At 49.1% G+C, this 19,486-nt stretch overlaps 1 protein-coding gene across 1 annotated transcript in view; it reads left to right on the top strand.

Annotated features, from left to right (window-relative positions):
• The window catches only part of LOC308631734 (17-beta-hydroxysteroid dehydrogenase type 3-like), a gene marked incomplete at its 5' end in the record, with an annotated part of 31,106 nt that extends 12,309 nt beyond the window's left edge, over nucleotides 1-18,797 (top strand). The window contains 9 exons of the mRNA XM_081263205.1: nucleotides 1,252-1,327; nucleotides 2,939-3,046; nucleotides 4,376-4,443; nucleotides 6,622-6,657; nucleotides 10,215-10,249; nucleotides 11,090-11,171; nucleotides 12,064-12,129; nucleotides 15,161-15,310; nucleotides 18,617-18,797. Coding sequence (XP_081119331.1) covers nucleotides 1,252-1,327; nucleotides 2,939-3,046; nucleotides 4,376-4,443; nucleotides 6,622-6,657; nucleotides 10,215-10,249; nucleotides 11,090-11,171; nucleotides 12,064-12,129; nucleotides 15,161-15,310; nucleotides 18,617-18,727 — 732 coding nt within the window. The 3' untranslated portion in view covers nucleotides 18,728-18,797. The remainder of the gene's footprint in view (nucleotides 1-1,251; nucleotides 1,328-2,938; nucleotides 3,047-4,375; nucleotides 4,444-6,621; nucleotides 6,658-10,214; nucleotides 10,250-11,089; nucleotides 11,172-12,063; nucleotides 12,130-15,160; nucleotides 15,311-18,616) is intronic.
• Nucleotides 18,798-19,486: the final 689 nt, after the last annotated feature.

The following is a 19,486-nucleotide window of genomic DNA, read 5'->3' as shown; positions in this document are numbered from 1 at the left end:
AGTCATGTGGTCCTTCAGGGCCCAGGGTGGACATGGACACAGCCCCAGAGACAAGACCCATCATTAAGGGAACGTTGCAAGTCCATAGCTAAGATGTCAATCATGGAGGATTTGGAGACATTGACTCCCCAAAGCCAACTTCCACTCCTAACTGTACCTATACATGCCACAGGTGCAGGGAAGTCGGAGCAGGATCCATACCGCACCGGAGGCAGAGGATCCATGTGGGGAGATGGGACTGGGGGACATTGGGACTCTTTTTGCCTTGGTGTCATTTGAATCTTTTACAATGAGAATGTAGCTCTGTGATTAACAATGCAGTTTGCTAATTAAAACAGAAAAAGATGTAAATGTTAAGGCTCCAAATCCAGAGATTTTTTTTACTTGGATGGTTTTGGTGGGAATGGGTGGTTCTTGACAGCTCCCCAGGAGGTCCTGACACCTGGACCTGAAGAGTGCACAAGAGGGTCCTGGGGGCCACATAGTCAACGCTATAACTCGGCTCCTTCCATGTTTTCGGGAACATACAATTCTTTATTAAAATCACAGCTAAGAAACATTGTTTTAAATTGTGGGGCACTGTCCTAGACCCTGCTACCAGATGCAGCTGTCCCTGGGTACCTGAGCAGGACTGGGGACCCTGTGGACACCAGACACCACGGGGGCACCAATCTTTTATACAAGATGGCACAGTACTTTGTCTGTGATCTGTACACATCCTCTGAATATTTTAAATCATCTCCAGGTTACTGAAATGGTTTTTTAAAAACGTATATTATTTAAGGAAAAATGACGAGGGAGAGAGGTCTGTACATGTTCAGTAGAGACATGATTATTTTCTCCCAAATATTTCCAACCTGTGTTTGGTTGACTCTACTGATGTGGAATCCCAGAATCTGGAGACCTGGGTATAGTATATGGTCCCTAATATGATGAGTTCCTATGCGCAGTGAACCCCACGTGTTCCAGACGTTGGGCCTGTAGAAGAAAAGCATTTATGGTAGTTCCTGGTACAAATGTCACATGTGACAAAGCATCGGTTACTATGAGGAAGCCACTGTCAGCCCTGTCCAGGGGACCGTATTGCCTGTCACTCAAACCCTTTGTTCCTTCTGCAGGGTGAAACCTGGAGAAACAAGTACCGCATCGCATCCTATAACCCAGAGAGACAGCTGGGGACCAGTCCACCTGGCAAGCAAGCCTCCTGCCCACACTGATTAACATCTTCATCCTTCCCCTCCCACCCCCTAGTTGGCAAAATGTGGACTCAACGTTGTGCTTATCAGCCGGACCCTGGAAAAACTGCAAGTCCTTGCCAGGGAGATTGGTGAGTGCTCATGGAGCCCCCCAGCCCAGCCGGCCCTGTCCTGCCTGTGGATTCCCAATCGGGCGTCTGTAGCCTGGGGTGACCTTGGTGCCAGGGAGAACCCAGTTTATGAGGTGAAGCCCCAGGTTTAAGGCGCAGGCTCCAGCTCACCATGGATTCGTGGGCTGGGGGAGGCAGGTAGAGGCTCAGGCACAAGTAGGTCTACCATCTTCTCTGACCCAGGGGCTTCATGCTTAGAACGACATCTGCTCTCGCAGAGGTCTCAGCTGCTTGGTAGCTTCTGCGGTTCTTTTCAAAAGCTGGATCAGTGTTAGGGCCTCCCTGTGTCTATGCCTTGCTCCTTGCAGGAGGGTGAGTGATAAGGTTTCCTGGTGCTCGTCAGAGTTTTTAAAAGAAGATCTGATCAAGGGTTGCCATGTATGGTTGCGAGAGTTGTACACCGTACAACCCACAGAGACAGCTTTTATGCCATCATGTTTTATTAAGATGATTTGCTTAGAAGTATCATTAGTTAATATCGACCATAGATTTCCCTTGGGGTGTTTGAACTTTAGTACTCGTTAATTTATTAATGAATAAGCTTTCTAATGCAAAGGGATAGGTCTTCAATTGTGAAGATTTGTGAGGCTGTCTAGGATCAGCCATATTTGTCTGGGGAGGTTTGGGATGGGATGGATGTGGGAGGTGAGGCTGTGCAGTCACACCCAGAAGGCTCAGTGACCTTAAACTGTTGAATTCTGCTTTTGTTCTGCGTCTGCCTATTAGAAGTAACTTTTGCTCAGACCCAGATACTCTTGAAGGCTTTCCTCACAATGGTAAACTGTGCTTTTTATCATCCTTTTGAAAAGCAAGCAGTGTCTTCAAGAGAATCCCATTTCCCCAAACTGTGCCTCATGATGGCTCCTCAGCACAGTGGGCCTCACTCCTTCCAAAGGTAAAGGGATCTCACCAAGGAATGGCTGAAGTGTCTGAGGCTCAGTCCTCCGCCCGAAGACCCCTCGCACAAGGCACGCTAACAGAACAGTGGACAGGGCGCTGAGCGTGGTGCCAGCAGAGTGTGGGTGCCTTGGGCCAGATGCTGGCTTTCCTGAGCCTCGGCCTGCGGTGGCACCTGGGGACAGGGCTGACTTCATGCGGGAGGGAGATTAAGATAGGACATCGCTCAGGCAAGTGCTCCAGTGCTGGACAGACAGGGGCTGGTGTGACCCTGCGGAGGGGACCTGACCCTGAGCAGAGGTGGCATCAGATCTGGCTTTGGCTGGAGTCCGGGGTCTCAAGCTCCATCCGTCCGAAGTCACCTGAGGTGCTTTGGAAGGGACAGACAGCCCCTCGCCTGTGGTCTGGGGCCCCACTTTGAGAGCGGAGGCATTGCCATTCGGCCCATTTCAGGGCGTTTCCTGCCCCCTGGGGTGACCGTGGAAGTGCAGAGCAGGCCCCAGATGGCCCACCACCCTCCCAGGGGGTATCCAGTGCTCCCTTATTTTCTGGGGGGGGTCTGGCTGTCCTCTTGAACGACTGCTTAGGGACTGTAGGAGGGTCCCCGGAACTTCAAGGTCCAGAGAGGGACTTGCCCGCTTGTTCCTTAAACATCACACCTTGGCCCCAATGCAGAGCGAACCACAGGGAGCCGTGTGAGGGTGATCCAAGCAGATTTTACCAAAGATGACATCTATGAGTCTATCAAAGAAGAACTGAAAGGCTTAGAAGTTGGAATTTTAGGTGAGTGCATTGCAAAATGCGAAGCTTGGGATGCGCAGTGAAAATAATCATCTTTGATGACGCTCAAGTATTTCTTGGTAGCTTAAACCTAACCCACGACTGTAGTTTAAGCTGTAGCATGAAAATGATTATTCTGCAGCCATCACAGGATTCAAAAATTAATATATGGTCGAGGGACGTGTCAGACTTCCATATTCTGACCTTCCAAACTAGATTTTTTAATATGAAAGTGAATTTTCTTTCACAGACCTGACGTTGATGTTTGATAGCCAAAAACGATCCCAGAAACACTGACCTGAAGGAATTTGGTCAGCAAACAGACGCAGGAGGTGTCGTCCACAAAGCAGAGCCAGTGTGGTGGTTGGAGAGCTCACATCTTTTGCTTTCAGAACACAAGACAGTATTTTTCTGTAATTATTTATAGAGAAGATATCTTCTAGCCACATGCCAAGTGCAATATTTGTGCTGTACATAGAAGAAAGTAAGATTTGGTTTCTAAACTTCCTGCTGAATTTAAAAGATAATTACATTTTCACAAGTAAAAATGGGAAGCATATCATTGCAGAAAAGTTGGAAAGGATTGGAAGACTTAGGCACATAAAAGAAATATGAATTTCTTTCTTTTTTTTTTCTTTCTTCTTCTTCTTTTTTCCTGGACTGAACCCAGGGTTCTCTACCACGGAGCCACATCCCTACATCTTTTTATTTTTTATTTAGAGACAGGGTCTCACTAAGTTGCTCTGGGCCTTGCTAAATGGCAGAGGCTGGCTTTGAACTTGTGATCCTTCAGCCTCAGCCTCCTGAGTTATTGGGATGACAAGCATGGGCCACTGCACCCAGCTATGAATTTCTTAAAATCCCCCAAATCCAAGATAGCATCTTGTTGTGCATTCTTCCCAACCTATATACATATTTTCAAAACTGGGATCATATGTGCATGCATTTTGTAACATGGAAAAAAAAAATCCACTTATATCAGAAATGTCTTCCCATGTCTATAAAATTCTCAGCAGCCATAGTTTTTTTGTAAATTTTTTTTATTGGTTCCTTTTAGTTACACATGACAGTAGAATGTCTTTTGACATGTCATACCGACACAGGGCATAACCTCGCATCTTGTGGTAGCAGCCATGGTTTTTAGTGACTGGGCTGCAGACCAACCTGCCCTGATCTGTTTCGCCGGCCTCCTGTTATGGACGACGTCTTTTCTGCCATCTGTGTCCTTACTGCTGTCAAATCCTGTTGCATTGAACAACGTTGTATATGGATATTTTTGTCCAGGTTTCTTCAGGCTCTTCTGACCCATTCTTGTCTTGTGTCTTTGGTCAGTCAACAACGTTGGGATGCTTCCAAACCTTCTCCCGAGCCGTTTCCTCAGTGTGCCGGATGAGATCCAGGTGGGTCATGTTCTGGGTGGGGTTTCTTCCCTCCCAGGTACACAGGGAACACGATAGCACAGGTGACTGTGTGTGGCTGGACGATCATTCTTTGGAGGCTCTGTGCCCTGCTTTATAGAAGAGTAATTCTGCCCAACAAATTCAGGGACAGTATGATGTACCTGGGAGCTAGTCCACTCTTTGGCTCTAGTCTGTTTCCCTAAATAATAAGATTTATTCAACTTTCAGTGCGAGGGGTGTACAGCCATCCTCGGTATCTAAGGGGGACTGGTTCCAGGGCCCCCTGGAATATCAAAATCCATGGAGGGCATGGAATTTGCATACAACCTGCACAAATCATCCAGTAATGCCCAATAAAATACAAATGTCCTGCACATAGTTGTTATACTATATTGCTTAGGAAATAAGGACAAGAAAAAGTCTGTATGTATTCAGTACGGGTGCGATTATTTTTTTAATATTTATTTTTTAGTTGTAGTTGGTTGGACACAGTACCTTTACTTTATTTATTATTTTTATGTGGTGCTGAGGATTGACCCCAGGACCTTGCACGTGCTAGGTGAGTGCTCTACCGCTGAGCCACAACCCCAGCCCCAGGTGCAATTTTTAAAAAAAACAGTTTTGATCCATAGCTGACGTGGAGCCTGTGAACATGGAGGACTGATTGTGTCTGACTCAGACTCTGTGGTTGAAGGTGCTGTATGCTCAGTGATCTTGGCTCAGGCCCACGGCTGCTGGTGTGGTCAGGGGTAAATGTTTTGCATTGAACAGTCCTCAAAGGCAGGCTGTTGGCCATTCTCATGGCCCTGAGCTGTGAAGTCATGGGGTGTGCCATCCGAGCAGGCTGTTGCACTCCTGCCCCTCAATTCCGTAAGGGTCTCTCTCTGCAGCCCTGTCCTGTTGGCCACTGATGCTCCTCCTCCCCAGCCTCCTGTCTGGACCAGGGTCTGTTCTCTGCACTTCCTGTTTCTGAAACAAATCCCTGTCCCTGCCTGCAGCAAGTTCCATGATCATGTCTCTATGTCTGCATCTGTGCTTGCGTCCGTCTGTTCCTCTTTGGTCTTGGGCGATCCTAACGATTTCTTCACCTGTCCTCTCTGGTGCAGAACCTCTACCTTCGACTGTATGACCATGCACCTTGCTGTCTCCTAGACCCGCACACCCAGCCCTTCTTCTTTCGGTTGGAAATGGATCGTAGATGCTCCCAGACTTATGATGAGGTTGCCCCAATAAGCATCACTCACTGAAAAGGTCCTAAGTAAAAACACACCTGACCTGGACATCGTAGCCAGCAGCACTCAGAGAGAGTGGGTTGCTCCCCGTGCAGCTGAGGGTGGGTTGCTGCCGCCATCCAGTAGCTCAAGGAGGTGTGCCTTTGCACGCCTGTAATCCCACCCCTACACTATGCTTCTGCACACCTGTAATCCCAGCAGCTCTGGAGGAGGCTGAGGCAGGAGGATTGTGAGTTCAAAGCCAGCCTCAGCAACTTAGCAAGGCCCTAAGCAGTTCAGTGAGACCCTGTCTCTAAATAAAATATTAAACAAAAGGGCTGGGGATGTGGCTGAGTGGTTAAGTGCCCTGGGTTCAATCTCCCTGGTACCAAAAGAGAGTATTGCATCACATGTTGTTGCTGACCCAGGAAAAGATCCAAATTCAAAGTGTGTTTTCTACCACACAGGTGTTGGTTTTGCACCTGTGAAGGTGAACCATGCTAAGTCAGGAATCCTCGGTATCTTACTGTGAAAAAATTTATTCCTCCTAATTTTTCCAGCAGACTCTTAATTGGTTTCTATCTGGGCTAGGTGCGGTGGCGCCTGCCTGTCATCCCAGCAACTTGGGAGGCTAAGGCGAGAGGATCTACAAATTCGAGACCAGCCTCTAAGAAATCAAAAGGGCTGGGATGCAACACCGTGATAGAGAGCCCTGGGTTCAATCCCTGGTTACACTCCCTCCCCAGCCCCAAGCCACACCTGGGTAGAATCCTCGAGTGAATGTCAGATGTTACTGGATTCTGGGGCTCCCTGGCTGGGCGGCAGTCAGGAACCTCATATGAAGGTTGAGGTGGAGGCTCCCACTGGCCGTTGTCCTTTGCCCACTCGTGGTTCTTGAGCCCTGAACCCTTCCTGGGATGGTCTCCCTGCTGGCCGGCTGATATGTGGTTGTGATTTCTTATTTCAGAGCCTCATCCAGTGCAACGTCACCTCCGTGGTCAAGGTACGTGGTGCACCTGTGCTAATTGAAACGTGGTGGCTGTTGGAATTCCGAAGTGCAGGGGAAGTGTCCCCCCCGGCCCCAAGGGGGTGGACGGCCTGAGACACAACCTGGAGACTGTCTCAGCCACGGCTCTTTCTCTCCAGTATCTGCAGCCTGTTTTCACATTCAGTTTGGTCACGCGTGACGTGAGGCCTGTAATGCTGGGACTTGTTTAGAATTCCAGGGACATTTAAAAAGTTTAAATGCTTTCTCTGATTCGAGGCTTTGTAAATAGAACAAAGTTCACTCTGTTGGGGGAAATGCCAGAGGGCTTGACTTAGGTTTCCTGGACTTTTGTGGTTCAATATGTATTTATTGAGTTGAAGTTCAAGGTCATCTATACCATTGTCTTCTCTTCCCCAAGGTTTTGCTTTCCACAGTCTTAGTTATCTGTGGCCCACCCTGGTCCAAAAATATCAAATAGAAAAGTGTATATATATATATATATATTTATATCAGGGATTGAACCCAGGGGTGCTTAACCACTGAGCCACATGCCCAATCTTTTTGTTTCATTTTGAGACAGGGTCTTGTAGAGTTGCTGAGGGCCTCGCTAAGTTGCTGAGGCTGACCTTGAACTCACGATGCTCCTGCCTCAGCGTCTGAGCTGCTGAAGTTATAGGCGTGTGCCACCATGCCAGGCTGGAAATTCTGTATTTTGAGGGAGAAAGAGAGGGGGAAGGCACATTCACATTACTTTTACCACAGTGTGCTATTATAATTGTTCTGTTTTGTCATAGGGGCTGTTAATCTCTTACCAGGCCTAGTTTATAAACTAAACTTTACCGTGGCGCATGGAGGGGTAGTTCTACCCTTGATTTCAGGCTTCCACTGAGGGTCTTAAAGGGTATCCCCACAGGTCAGTGGAGACGACTGCATTCAGACCCCAGCGAGGCTGCTAATTGGTTGGTCAGCACTGGGCAGGTTACCTAGCTCCCTGAACCCCAGATTCTGCACCTGTTACTAAAGCGTGCTGGAGCAAGCCCTTAGGTACAGTCTGCCCGGAGGCCTTTGGCTATTCAGCTGCATTCTCAATTTAGGTGACTCCCCCAATGCTACCCTATACTATGCCTTTGCATGAAAAAGAAAGAGGTGCCCCTCTTGGGACAGACAGTTTAGAGAAAGATTCCTCTTAAGAATGGACGCAGTCTCAGGCCACGTGACTTGGTGGGTAGATGATGCTTTTTTTTTTTTTTTGGTACTGGGGAGATTGAACCCAGAGATGCTTAGCCACTGAGGACACCCCCAGCCCTTTTTATATTTTATTTAGAGACAGGGTCTCACTGAGTTGCTTTGGACCTTGCTGAGTTGCTGAGGCTGGCTTTGAACTTGTGATCCTCCCACCTCAGCCTCCCGAGGTGCTGGGATGGCAGGCGCGCTCTCTGGCGCCCGGCTAGATGGTGCTTTTTTGTGAATACGATGTCTCCCCTTCCTCTGAGGGGTAGAGTCCCCTCCCTCTACTGTAGCTAGCCAGTCAGCCCTGTACTTTCAACCTGTAGTCCCCGGGCAGCTGAGCACCTTGCTCAGTATACAAAGTGGACAACCGTGCCAGGCATCCTGGTGACCGCTCTGGAAGAGCAGGGGAGCTACAGCGATGAATGAGGTCTGATCCCTGATTTCAACGAGCTGGGACCCTGGATGGAGAACAGGGAAGCTCAATGTCACTAGTCCAAATGCCGAGTATTGACAACGAGGGTGCTCGGCCATGGGGGTCACTGTCAGCAGAAAGAGGGGCGATGGAAGCCCATCAGACACACACAGAGATCGTTTTCGGGAGGATAAGTGGGGCGACCACAGTTATTTCCAGTGCTGCTTGTTTTCTGTCAGCATGCTGGAATTTTATAGTTTCCTGCTCCGTCATTACTGAGCACACACGTTCTTTTCAGGCTGAGCAATCGATGGCCATGGGCAGCTCTCTGCTGATGTCACTTTAAATTTTATATATCCAGCGTTGTCTGCAGCCTTACCACTAGACCCCCCCCCCACACAGTATTTTACACACTGATCTTTCCATCTTGGGCTGTTTGATCATTTGGGTTTCCCCAAATGGATGTGACAACCTTCTGATTCCTTTAGCAGAGAAATGCTTTGATTTGTTTTTTTTTTAATTGTTTTATTTACTGACAGACACTAAGTTCCCTGAGTAACAAAGGCAAGTAATGAAAGGTTAGTGTCTCAAGGTGCCCTAATTGGCCTCGCTGGTTGAAAGCCTGGCCGGTGTCGCCTAACAACTTCAAAGATGCCATCTGGAACCCGTCGAGCTCCCTCTCGGTCAAGGGCAGGGTCAGGGGAATGAGTTGGAGGGCAGGGGAGTGGGTGTGCGTTTGGGGACAGGTACCCACCCTGTCCAAGGCTGCCTCTCCAGTTGGGACCATTCACCCAGCAAGGTGCGGAGCTCGTATGGGAGACTTTGGGGGTGGGCTCGTGTGTCCAGCAGGACTTAATGTTCCCGAAGAAGCTGAGAGTCAGGGAGGGTGCAGGACACCCCAATACCCACTTCCTTCTCTCACCTCCCTCCAAACCCCACATTTCAGTGTCAGTCCAGGGTGGTCTAGAGAGTTCTGCTGCCCCCTCCCCATGGGCCCCTGTAGGGAAGACATTATACAGAGGGTCTCTGAGACAGGGATGGGGACCTGGCCTAGGGGACAGGAGCAGTGTCAAGAGAGAGTCCACTGAGAAGCGGCTGCAGGGCTCTGGATAGCACAGAGATATTGGCAAAAATATGCTGCTGATTCCCAGGTCCTTGATTTCTGTCCCTCTTTCTTCCACTGGAATCCTTTCTGTCTCAGACCTGCTTCAAGGACAAAACCTGATTTCAGTACTGTTGCATTTTGGAGAACATTTTAGTCCATGGGCAGCCTCTTTCTTAATTCTTTTTTTTTCTTTTTGTAGCAGGGATTGAACCCAGGGCACTTAAGCACTGAGCCACATCCCTAGCCTTTTTTATAATTTATTTAGAGACAGGGTCTTGCTAGTTGCTTAGAGCCTCTCTAAATTGCTGAGGCTGGCTTTGAACTTGGGATCCTCCTGCCTCAGCCTCCTGAATACACTAGAGTTACAGGTGTGTGCCGCCACACCCAGCTTTCTTTTTTAATTCTTAAAATGTGTGCCTTGTAATTATTTAGTAAAAAGCATTATTTATTTATTATTTTGCATTACTGGAGATTGAACCTAGGTACTCATGCTAGGCAAGTGCGCCACCACTGAGCCACATCCCCAGCTCTTTTAAATTTTTTGGTTTTGAGACAGGACCTCACCAGGTGGCTTAGGGTCTTACTAAATTGGCTGAGGCTGACCTCCAACTTGCCATCCTCCTGCCTCAGCCTCCTGAGAAGCTGGGATGACAGGTGTGCACTACTGTACCTGGCAAAAAAATCTTCTTTAATCAACATGTAGGCTTAGAACAAGCAGGGAAGACCTTTCCAGGGGTGGCAGGTTGGGATGGGGAAGGGACTTCTCCAGTGTCTTGTAATTTGCTACTTCCTCGGTCAGGGCCTAACTATGGCCTTCTCTTCCAGATGACACAGCTCATTCTGAAACCCATGGAATCAAGGTAAGGTCACTGCTGGAAAACTGTGGAGTCACATGGCCTCCCTGACCTGTTGTCAACCAACCTGGGGACGTGGGGGACAGCGTTCAACCCGCTGCTGCCTTAACCAGAGATAAAGACTAGAATGAGAAGACTCGGAGGTTTTTGGGGAAAAAAGTAACATTCTGGGCCAGGCAGCTCCTCAGACAGACTCGCACTTGGAAGGTCAAGTGTGACGCAGGGGAGGGAGGGAGGGAGGGAGGGTGTCAACGCACCTTGGATTGAAAAAAATTAACTCATAAAAGAAGCAAGTTGGCCTGAGCCCAAGAGCGTGTCTTTGTTAGTATGAACTTCAGCTTTGGTCAGAATGAAGACTCTGATACATGGGTAAAAATCTCCACTGTTTCAGTTCCTTCATTTATTGCGAGTTTATATCATCCTAATTCTGCTGGAGATGGGATTCCACCCTATGACACGTGACGTGTCTTAGGGTGACTCTCTGGGCCCAGAGAGACCTAGAGCTCCTGTGGTCATACTTAGGGTGGAAGATCCCTGCCCCAGAGTCTTGTCTGAGTGGGGTTGGCTATCTGTACTTTGACATGGAGACCCTTGTCCTAGCAGATCCTTTATTTCCAGTAAAAAAGCCTTTAATGTCACATGGCTGCCAAGTGACACCACTGTGTGGTGTCCTCCTCAAGAACTTAGGGGAAGTTCAGGTCCTGTTCTTGGAAGCAGAGCTCTGGGCAGCCGTGGGAGTCTGGGGAGGCTGGAGTTGGACGGTGCTCACAGGAGACCCTTTGGTTTCCTTCCACCGAGTTGGGATCAAGCTGCAAAGTAATGGAACCTTGCTTCTTTGCCTTTTAGGAGGAGGGGGCTCATCTTGAACATTTCTTCTGGGGTAGCGCTCTGCCCGTGGCCTCTGTACACTCTTTACTCGGCTTCCAAGGTGAGTGATCAGCTGTTTGCGCCTCTCCCTTCTTCTGCTGGGGGGCGGTGTGTGTCCCAGTTGGGATGCTGGTCTGGTTGATGGAGCGTTGCCTGGAGGCAGTCTCATAGGTACAGGGTGAGCTAGCCAATGGGGAGTCTGTATGCAAATTATAAAGACACGCCCCCTCTGAGCAGCCAGCCCAGGGGCTGAGCCCAAGGGCCTCCTAGACTGGGGTCCTGGCTCACTTCCCACTGACCCCGGTGACTTCCTAGCCTGGTGTTGTCAAGCCCTGGTCACAAAAACAACCCTGGGATAGCACGTGCCTTACCAGGAAGAGCATCCGCAGGAATTTAATTGGTTTACAGTGGCCCTGGAGATATATTCACACTAAATGGCCTCAGGGATATATTATCCTAAAATACACATTCATGTTCCCGATGCTCTCAGAGCCTCTTCTGAGGCCAGGGGATGAAGTGCACATGCCCATCATGACAAGTCACTGCAGTTTCCTCTATTTTCTCATCCCCTGCCCTAAATTTGTCCAGGTATAATTGACAAATAAATTCGGCATGTGATCCACAGCGTGGGGCATACGCTTTGATGAGTGCATAGAGTGTGACATGATGGTTAGCGTAACCTGGACCTCATGTACTTATTGTTCTGCGGGGAGAACTCTGAAGATCTACTCTCTTAGAAATTTTCAAGTATATAATATGCTGTGTTGTACAATAAATCTCTGAAATCTTTATCCTACGGAACAAAAATTGCTGCCCTTCAAGCACATCTCCTCCAGGCAAGCTGTGTCTCTGCAGCATAGCGTCTCTGTGGGGCCCCTTGAAATCTGAGCCAGTTGGTTGTAAACAGAGAGGACAAGCCCTGGAACCTTACGCGATTCCTTTTCTTACTGCAGGCTTTTGTGTGCACATTTTCCAAGGCACTGCAAGCGGAATACAGAGCAAAAGGAATCATCATCCAGGTGAAGTAGAGAACTGTCGTCCTTGGGAGAGGAAGTTCTGGCCCTCTGTGGGGCAGGGACCACCACTCCTGCAGGACTGGCTGTGCATATGCAGCCAGTTGGGAGGTGGACTGGGTAGATGCTATGGGGGTTCCTGTGATGTTGCTGCAGCAGCTGCAGCCACTGTGATCCCACTTACTGCTGTGGTTTCTGCTGCCCTCACTTGTGCCCCGGGTGCTGGGGAAGGAAACGAGGCAGGGATGCAGTTGCTCAAAAATGCTGTGGCCCCGCTTGCCACTTCATGCTGCGTCAGAACAGAAATGGGGCTCTAGTCTGACCATCGTTTCTTCTCTGACTCAGATTCACAAGGTGGCCTTACATGGGAGGAACTGTGGAGACGGAACAAAGGAAAGCTGGGTACTTGGTCTGCTAGGGGGCAGGGGAGGGTCTTCCCCCAGGGGCTGCTGATCTGTGATGGACCCCAGAGACCCTTCATTCCGGTCTTGGGCAGGGAGGGAAGGGCCATCCTGGAGATCCCCTGCCTCCACCTCAACAGGGCTGGGTGGCCGCTGCCCTCTGCAGACCAAACGAGTGACATTCTGAGGTGTTGATAACCTGCATGAGCTTGGTTCAGAGTTCAGGGGTTTCTAGAACCTAAATACACAGAGGTGTTTACTTTGTATCGTTTTGTCATTGTTGTCTGCGAAGAGGTTGGGTGACATCATCATGGCTGCACACAGTGGTTTTAGATGAAGTTCCCGAGGTGGGAGTGTGTCAGGCACCCAGAGAACCAGGAATGAAATAAAGCTCATGACCCAGGCGATGTGTCGATGGTAGGAATTTGGCCAAACACAACATTTTCCTGGCCATAGTGTGTGATTGTGACTGCCGTGTCCCTGTACCACAGTCCCCTTCTCTGCCCTGTGAGCCTGTCTCACCATAGGGGGGGGGTCTTTCTCCCCCACACGGGGCTGTCCACTCTGACTCCCAGTGGGGTTGGCACTTCCTTTTGCAACAGAGCTTCTCCACTCTGGCTAAGTTTGCCGCAGTCAAGAACAACCCCTGAAATCTCCATTCTGCATTATGCTCCCCGCTCACTGGGAGCCAGCAGAAGGCACAGCTCTTTGTATTCATGATGGGCGGCTGCCATCTTGAATGCTGTCATTTGATCCATCAGAGTTGGTGTAGCCTGGATTCTACAAGATCTTGCTTTGGCAATTAAGTGCTGTGGCCCGGAAGTGACACGTGGCATTTCTGCTCATACCTTACTGGCCAGATCCCGTAACATGACCTTACTCCAGGAGGTTCAATTCCAGCATGTGTCTGGGAGGAGAAAGAAGAGAAATCCTTGGTGATGTCTTTTGTTTGGCACTGGGGATTGAACCCAGAGGTCTTTAACCACGGAGCCACATCCCCAGCCCTTTTTTGTATTTTATTCAGAGACAGGGTCTCACTGAGTTGCTTGGGGCCTTGCTAAGTTGCTGAGGCTAACTTTGAACTTGAGATCGATCCCCCTGCCTCAGCCTCCCGAGCTGCTGGGATTCCAGGCACGCACCACTGTGCCCAGCCTTGGTCATTTCTAAACATGAACGATTGCCCTAGCCACCTGCTGCTCCTTAGCTACGTGACACTCAGCATCAACTTGATCTTGATTCTTGTGGACCAGAGGTACTGCAGCTGCCCCAGTTGGGTTCAACAAGGCAAGGGAGTGGGAGGAGATGGAGTGGGAGAAAGGTGCGTCTTCCCTGATACAAACCCCAGAGCTGTCCTCCTAGCAAGTGTGAGAAGGCAAAAGAGCTGTGATCTTTCAAAACCCACAGGCTTCTCTAGGGTTGGTGCTCAATAAATGTGTGTCAAATCAGTGTGGAGCTGTGTACCACAGGCATGGGTTTAAATTTGACCCCTGTTCTTCTCTTACCCCCTAAGCAAGTCTTAGCTCATTTAAAATCTGAGAGCCTCAGTTTCCCATCCATCAACAGGTTTATAATAGCACCTGATTTCTCTGGATTAATCACAAAGATCTAATGACTAAGAAAATGTGCAAGTTTAACCGTATTTACTGAGCTCCTCTTTTGTCTGCCTTTCCGTAACAAACTCACTGTAGGAATGAAAACACTTACTACTATTTCCCTATCTGAAGTCTGTGTTTGACAGTGCTCCTGATATTTCCCAAAGAGGAACATTTTGAGGTCCATGGATGAAAAGTGTCAAATTAATCACAGCATTGATTTCCATAAGAACCAATTCAATTGGATGGATGGACACATAATCACGTTCAGTTATAAAACAAGGTAATTTCAGATGGGATGAGAAGGAAAATAAAACTAGGAAAAGTAGCCTGGATCTTTTTCCTTCTAATGATGCCAGGGTCTCTGATTCTGGGGGGAAGTCACAAAACCCCAGATTGGATCCTCACGCCAGGAGCAATGGCTGTGGACTCCAGGGCGCACACTTTACTCTTCTTACTTTGAGAGGAAAGATTATGACGTTCGTGCAGATCATGGTGCCAAAGTGGGGTGTGAGAGTGGGAATCCAACATGCTTTAAGTTCTTCAACTTTGGTGACACAGAATAGAAATGACCTTCTGAGATGAATATCTAATATTTCTGATTAAATATCCAACATCCAGTTCAATTTGAATTTCAGATGAGTATGAATGATATTTTGCAGTAAGTGTGTCCCATGCCACGTGTACATGATCACGCTGAAGTTTATGGGTTGTCAGCCTGGACTTTAGCGTTTCCTGTGTTTTCACTTGCTGTGTCCAGCGTCCCTGTTCCCAGAGAGCTCCCGTCCCTTCTTGGTCACCCTGTGTGCTGCAGCAGGAATTTGAGCCACCTAGCACATGGGAAGTCAACCTTTCTGGTCAACCACCAGCTCATGGGAAGTCAACCTTTCTGGTTCCCAGCTTTGTGCTGGTTCTACACCTTTTATATTTAAGGATCCTAAACTGTTTATGGGAAGAGAAAAGTTGGGAAATGGTGGGTGGTAAAGGGGGTGTGGACGGAGCCTTCTCGGTCATGCATGCTTCTGTCTTTATCTCACCCTGTAGGTGCTGACCCCGTACGCGGTTTCCACCCCAATGACAAAGTATCTGAATACCAACATGGTCACCAAGAGGGCCGATGAGTTTGTTAGAGAATCACTGAATTACGTCACGATGGGAGATGAGACCTGTGGCTGCCTGGCCCATGAAGTCTTGGTAACCCATTTCTTCTTCTCTCCTTGAAACCAGACAGGAGGGAGGTGCGGGGTGTGGCTGGTCTTCCTTATTGTTGGGACACTCAGCCCTTCTCTCTCTTGGCACCCACATGAGGCCAGTGGCTGTGCTGCCACATGGTCACAGCCGGTGAACGGGAGTCTGTGGCAAGGAGGGGACAGGCTGGAGGCCTGGCTGCTCAGTCCTCGGGGAGCCCAAAGCTCCTTGGATGCTTTGCTTTTCCCTTGGGATGGAAGAGGCTCCCAGGAGCTCTTGGGTAAAAAGGATTAGGACTCCAGGAGCTTCCACACGGGGACTGCTCTCTTCCTCGGCTCTCTGTTCTAGTCGACACGGAGCTATCAGCCCTCCAGGGGAAAGGGCCATTGTGACTTGCATCATTTGCCGATTTCCGTGGTATAAATATCCCACTGTGACTATCAAGCATGTGAATGGAGGAGAGGTGCACACCGTCAGCCCCTGTGAGCATGCCTCAGTCCAGCCTGCCTCGAACCCCGTACGATATGGAAATGAGGTTCATGGCATGTGACATTGGGATGCTTTCCATTTCTGGGCTGCAAGACCAACATAAAAAGCCAAGGGAGACTGAGCATTGTGACTAATACTGAAACACACGTGCACACACTCACACACACACACACACACACACACACACACACACACACACACAGAGCCAATGTAGCTTTGTTTCCAGCCCCATCCAATTTTAGATGGACCCTGTCCACTACCCATCATCTGTCCATTTTCTCCTCTGCTCATGGCTCTTCTGTCTCGGCATGGTTATTAGTGTCCTGTGTCTCTGCCTCTTTCCTCCACCTTCTTCTTGTCCCCGACCCCTCTATGGCTATCAGCTTTTATGGATGCCAGGGGCTTCATGGCCCCATGCACCGTGTTCCCCATCACGTACCTCCTGGGACACACAGAGACTTTGACAGGAGATACTGAACTTTCTTAACACAATTGCTTGCCTTTTCCCGCGGAACTCTGGCAGTGTGCAGAATCACCAATTTAACCCACGCTACACAAGGGACATTTGGAAAGAATGTTTAAGGGAAGAAAGAATTTTCAGGCTCTGGTTTGTCTTTAGAACCCTGTAAGGGGTCCACAAGGGGCATTGCTGGCCAGTTCCTGAGTGGTAATGATTTATGTCTGGGGCAGGTGAGCAAAGCATGTTTCCTCCATCTTGCAGAATAAAGTCCTGCTTCCTGATGTCAAAAAAAAAATCTTTATTTTTCCTGTTGTTGGTCTGGTTTTCCTCCAGGTCTCCATTTGGCTGCAGGAAAACTAGTCAGATGCCAATGAGTTTGGACCCGGTTTCATCTGATCACAGAAACCGGCTGTTCAGGAAGCAATCACACAGAGAGAAATGTTGTGTGTACTTGGGAGCCTCCCTTCTGGCTGCCTTTCTTACTAAAATGACATTGCAGAGAGGAGTCCTGGGATTCAGGCTGGTCCTAAAGTGGGTGTTGATGGCTTGACCAGGGCCTCCCAGCTACCGAGGGCCATAGACCCCTGAATCTCTGTCACTTCTGCTGTCCATCTGCAGCTTTGGCTCACAGAGGCCCTCCGGCTTGCATTCTGCATCGGCACCAATGTGGGAAAAAGCAAGCAGTTGTGTTAAGAGGACTCTAATAACCATCCCAGCACTCACCTCACCCTGCTGACATAGTTTTGGGGGTTGTACCTCAGCAGACTGGGTAACTTCTCCTTGGTCCTCAGTGTCAAACTTACTTATTTATCACACTTCTCTGTTTTTACCCCAATTTCTCTAACCCCCAGGATAAGCCCAGAGGCCGCACATATGGGAGGGCACATTCTTAATCTCCTCCCACATCCGCCGTCTCCAAGGCAGGAAAGGTGTAGACCTCCTGCACGTGTTCCTGGTGCCACCGCCTGCCGGTCTCCAGGGTTAGCCATCTTCAGAAGGTGTGACATACCCTCCACCTTCTGAACTCTGTGGTCTTAGTCCTCCAGGACATCCTAACGGGGCTCCATCGCATCTGGAAAATGTGTCCTGGGGACCATCGCGTGTGATGCTGTTGCTACACGTCTGGCTGCGTGGGCCGGTCCTCTATGTCAAAAGTGGAATGTTTTCCTGGCCATTCTCTTTGGATTTCTTAGGGAACAAATTCTAATCTCTTAGGCAGACAGATGCCTAGCATAGGCTAGGAAAGAGAAAGTTTTGTGCCCGGAGAAGCAGGAGAGAAATGAAAATATGTTAATCGTTAAGATCAGTTGGCCCTTGTTAGGATTTAGGAAGATTATTGAATCTAAAGAGATGGGTAATTGCACTGAATCAACAGTAAACAGCAACCTTTCTTTTACCAAGAGGCAAGGCAAAGATGGCATCCTGTGTACCCAGGAGGAGGTTAAGGCAGGCACCAGGTCAGTCTATGTCAAGGTGGCGGCTCCGGGTGCCACCTGGCCCTCATGATCTCGGGAGATCATGCTTTATGGATTCCCTTTTACAATTCAAGAAAACTGAAACTCAGAGCTGAGTCCACTGGCCCCAGGCCCCCCAGCGGGCAGTGGTAGTGCTGGATGTAGGTCCACTTGTGCCCGATGGGGCAGACTTTCTAGTTCCTTCTACATGTCCCCTCCAGCTCAGGAGGTGATAGACAAAAGAAGGAGACGAGGAGGGATTGTTTTGGAACATTTTCAAGGGGCCTGGAATTTTAATTAATACATCCATGTTTTTCATGGCTGAACTCACTAATCCAAAACATTTAGTTCAAGACAAAAGCTAATGGGAGGGCTTGATTTCGCTGTGAGACCAAAAAGCTCTAATTGGGAGGAAGTTCTAGAGGAAGGCGTTGGGGTGATTCAGTGACGTGGCCAGTGGAAGAGTTCAGCTTGGCTTCTCAGTAGCCGTCTTCAGACGGTTGCTCTGGGAGGCACACAGGTCCGAGGAGCTGCGCTGCCTGAAGCAGCTCAGGTTTTCTGGCTGAAGTTCTGCTGTGTGGGGAGTGGGTGGGCCCAGGGGCGCTGGACTAGCGAGAGCATCCTGGGGGCAGACGTGGCTCCCGGGTTCAGGCCTTCACATAGGGCTTCCTCTCCTGGTAAGAGCAAAGCCCCTTTGCTACTTGCTTAGTATCAGCTGACGGGCAGCATTTCTGATCCTTGGAATCGCCTTTTAATAGAATCGAGGTCTTGTCACAAGACCCTAAAATTTCAGAACTTCAATAGTTAGAAAAAACATTTCTTGAAGACCGTGACTCTAAGTGGAGGGGTTTGATTTTTAATTCTGGGCTCCCTCTTCTCCAGTCGCTCACAGTTTTCCGTCTGTTAAAGGCCAGCTTTCTCAGCCTCATCCCCGCCTGGGCCTTCTACAGCCGCGCCTTCCAAAGGTTTCTGCTGACCCGCTACACGGATTACCTGAGGCAGAACGTCAGCACCAGATAGTCCCAGACGCCCAGGACCCAGGCGCCCTTGGCTGGCCTGCAGGGACCAGAGGAGCTGGCCGCCTGCCCCACCGGAGCCGGAGGAGCAGGGACTCAGAGGACACACTTGTGTGGGGCCCTAGAACTCAAGTCTGGAGGCCTTTGGGAAAACCGTGGCCTAAAAACACGTGCTGTAAAGGGGTTTCTGGGGTTTTATGTGTAAGGAGGGGAGGGGGGGTGTGGATGTCACTGGAGAAGGGTCTCAGGGGTCTTATTAAATAAACACAGTGAGAAGAAACCTCTGATTCTTGGAATATTGAAAACAATTATACCGAGTAAATGACTTTGACAGCTAGGTACAAAAATCAGAAATCAAAAGAATATCTGAGGTCACTCCACTTTTTCAGGACTTCTGTTGTCTTGGAGGATTCACAATTTCTGAAACTGGGTTCCTCGGAGACCCAGGAAATGGGATCGGGGAAAGCACAGGGCAATGGCTGTATCAGGCCACTTTCTGTCCCCCAGCCCCCATTTCAACACATGGGGCACCGGCTTTATCTTTTATATTAATACTCGGGTTTCTATGGAAGACTATGTGTGTAAAAATAAAAACAGAATATGTTCCTAAAGATAGTTTAAAAGTAATCAATGCAAGAATCACTGACCGTAGAAATGGGGTACTCGCTGTAGGGGTGCTGGGGACATCTGGGTGTGTCAGCACCAGGCCTGGAATCGCCTGAAGGATTGTGCCTTGACACATTCTGTGACTGAGGGGTGGTTA

Source organism: Spermophilus citellus (assembly GCF_964194105.1).
Source record: "Spermophilus citellus genome assembly, chromosome: 12".
NCBI lineage: Eukaryota > Metazoa > Chordata > Mammalia > Rodentia > Sciuridae > Spermophilus > Spermophilus citellus.
This window is presented reverse-complemented; position numbering and strand designations above follow the sequence as displayed.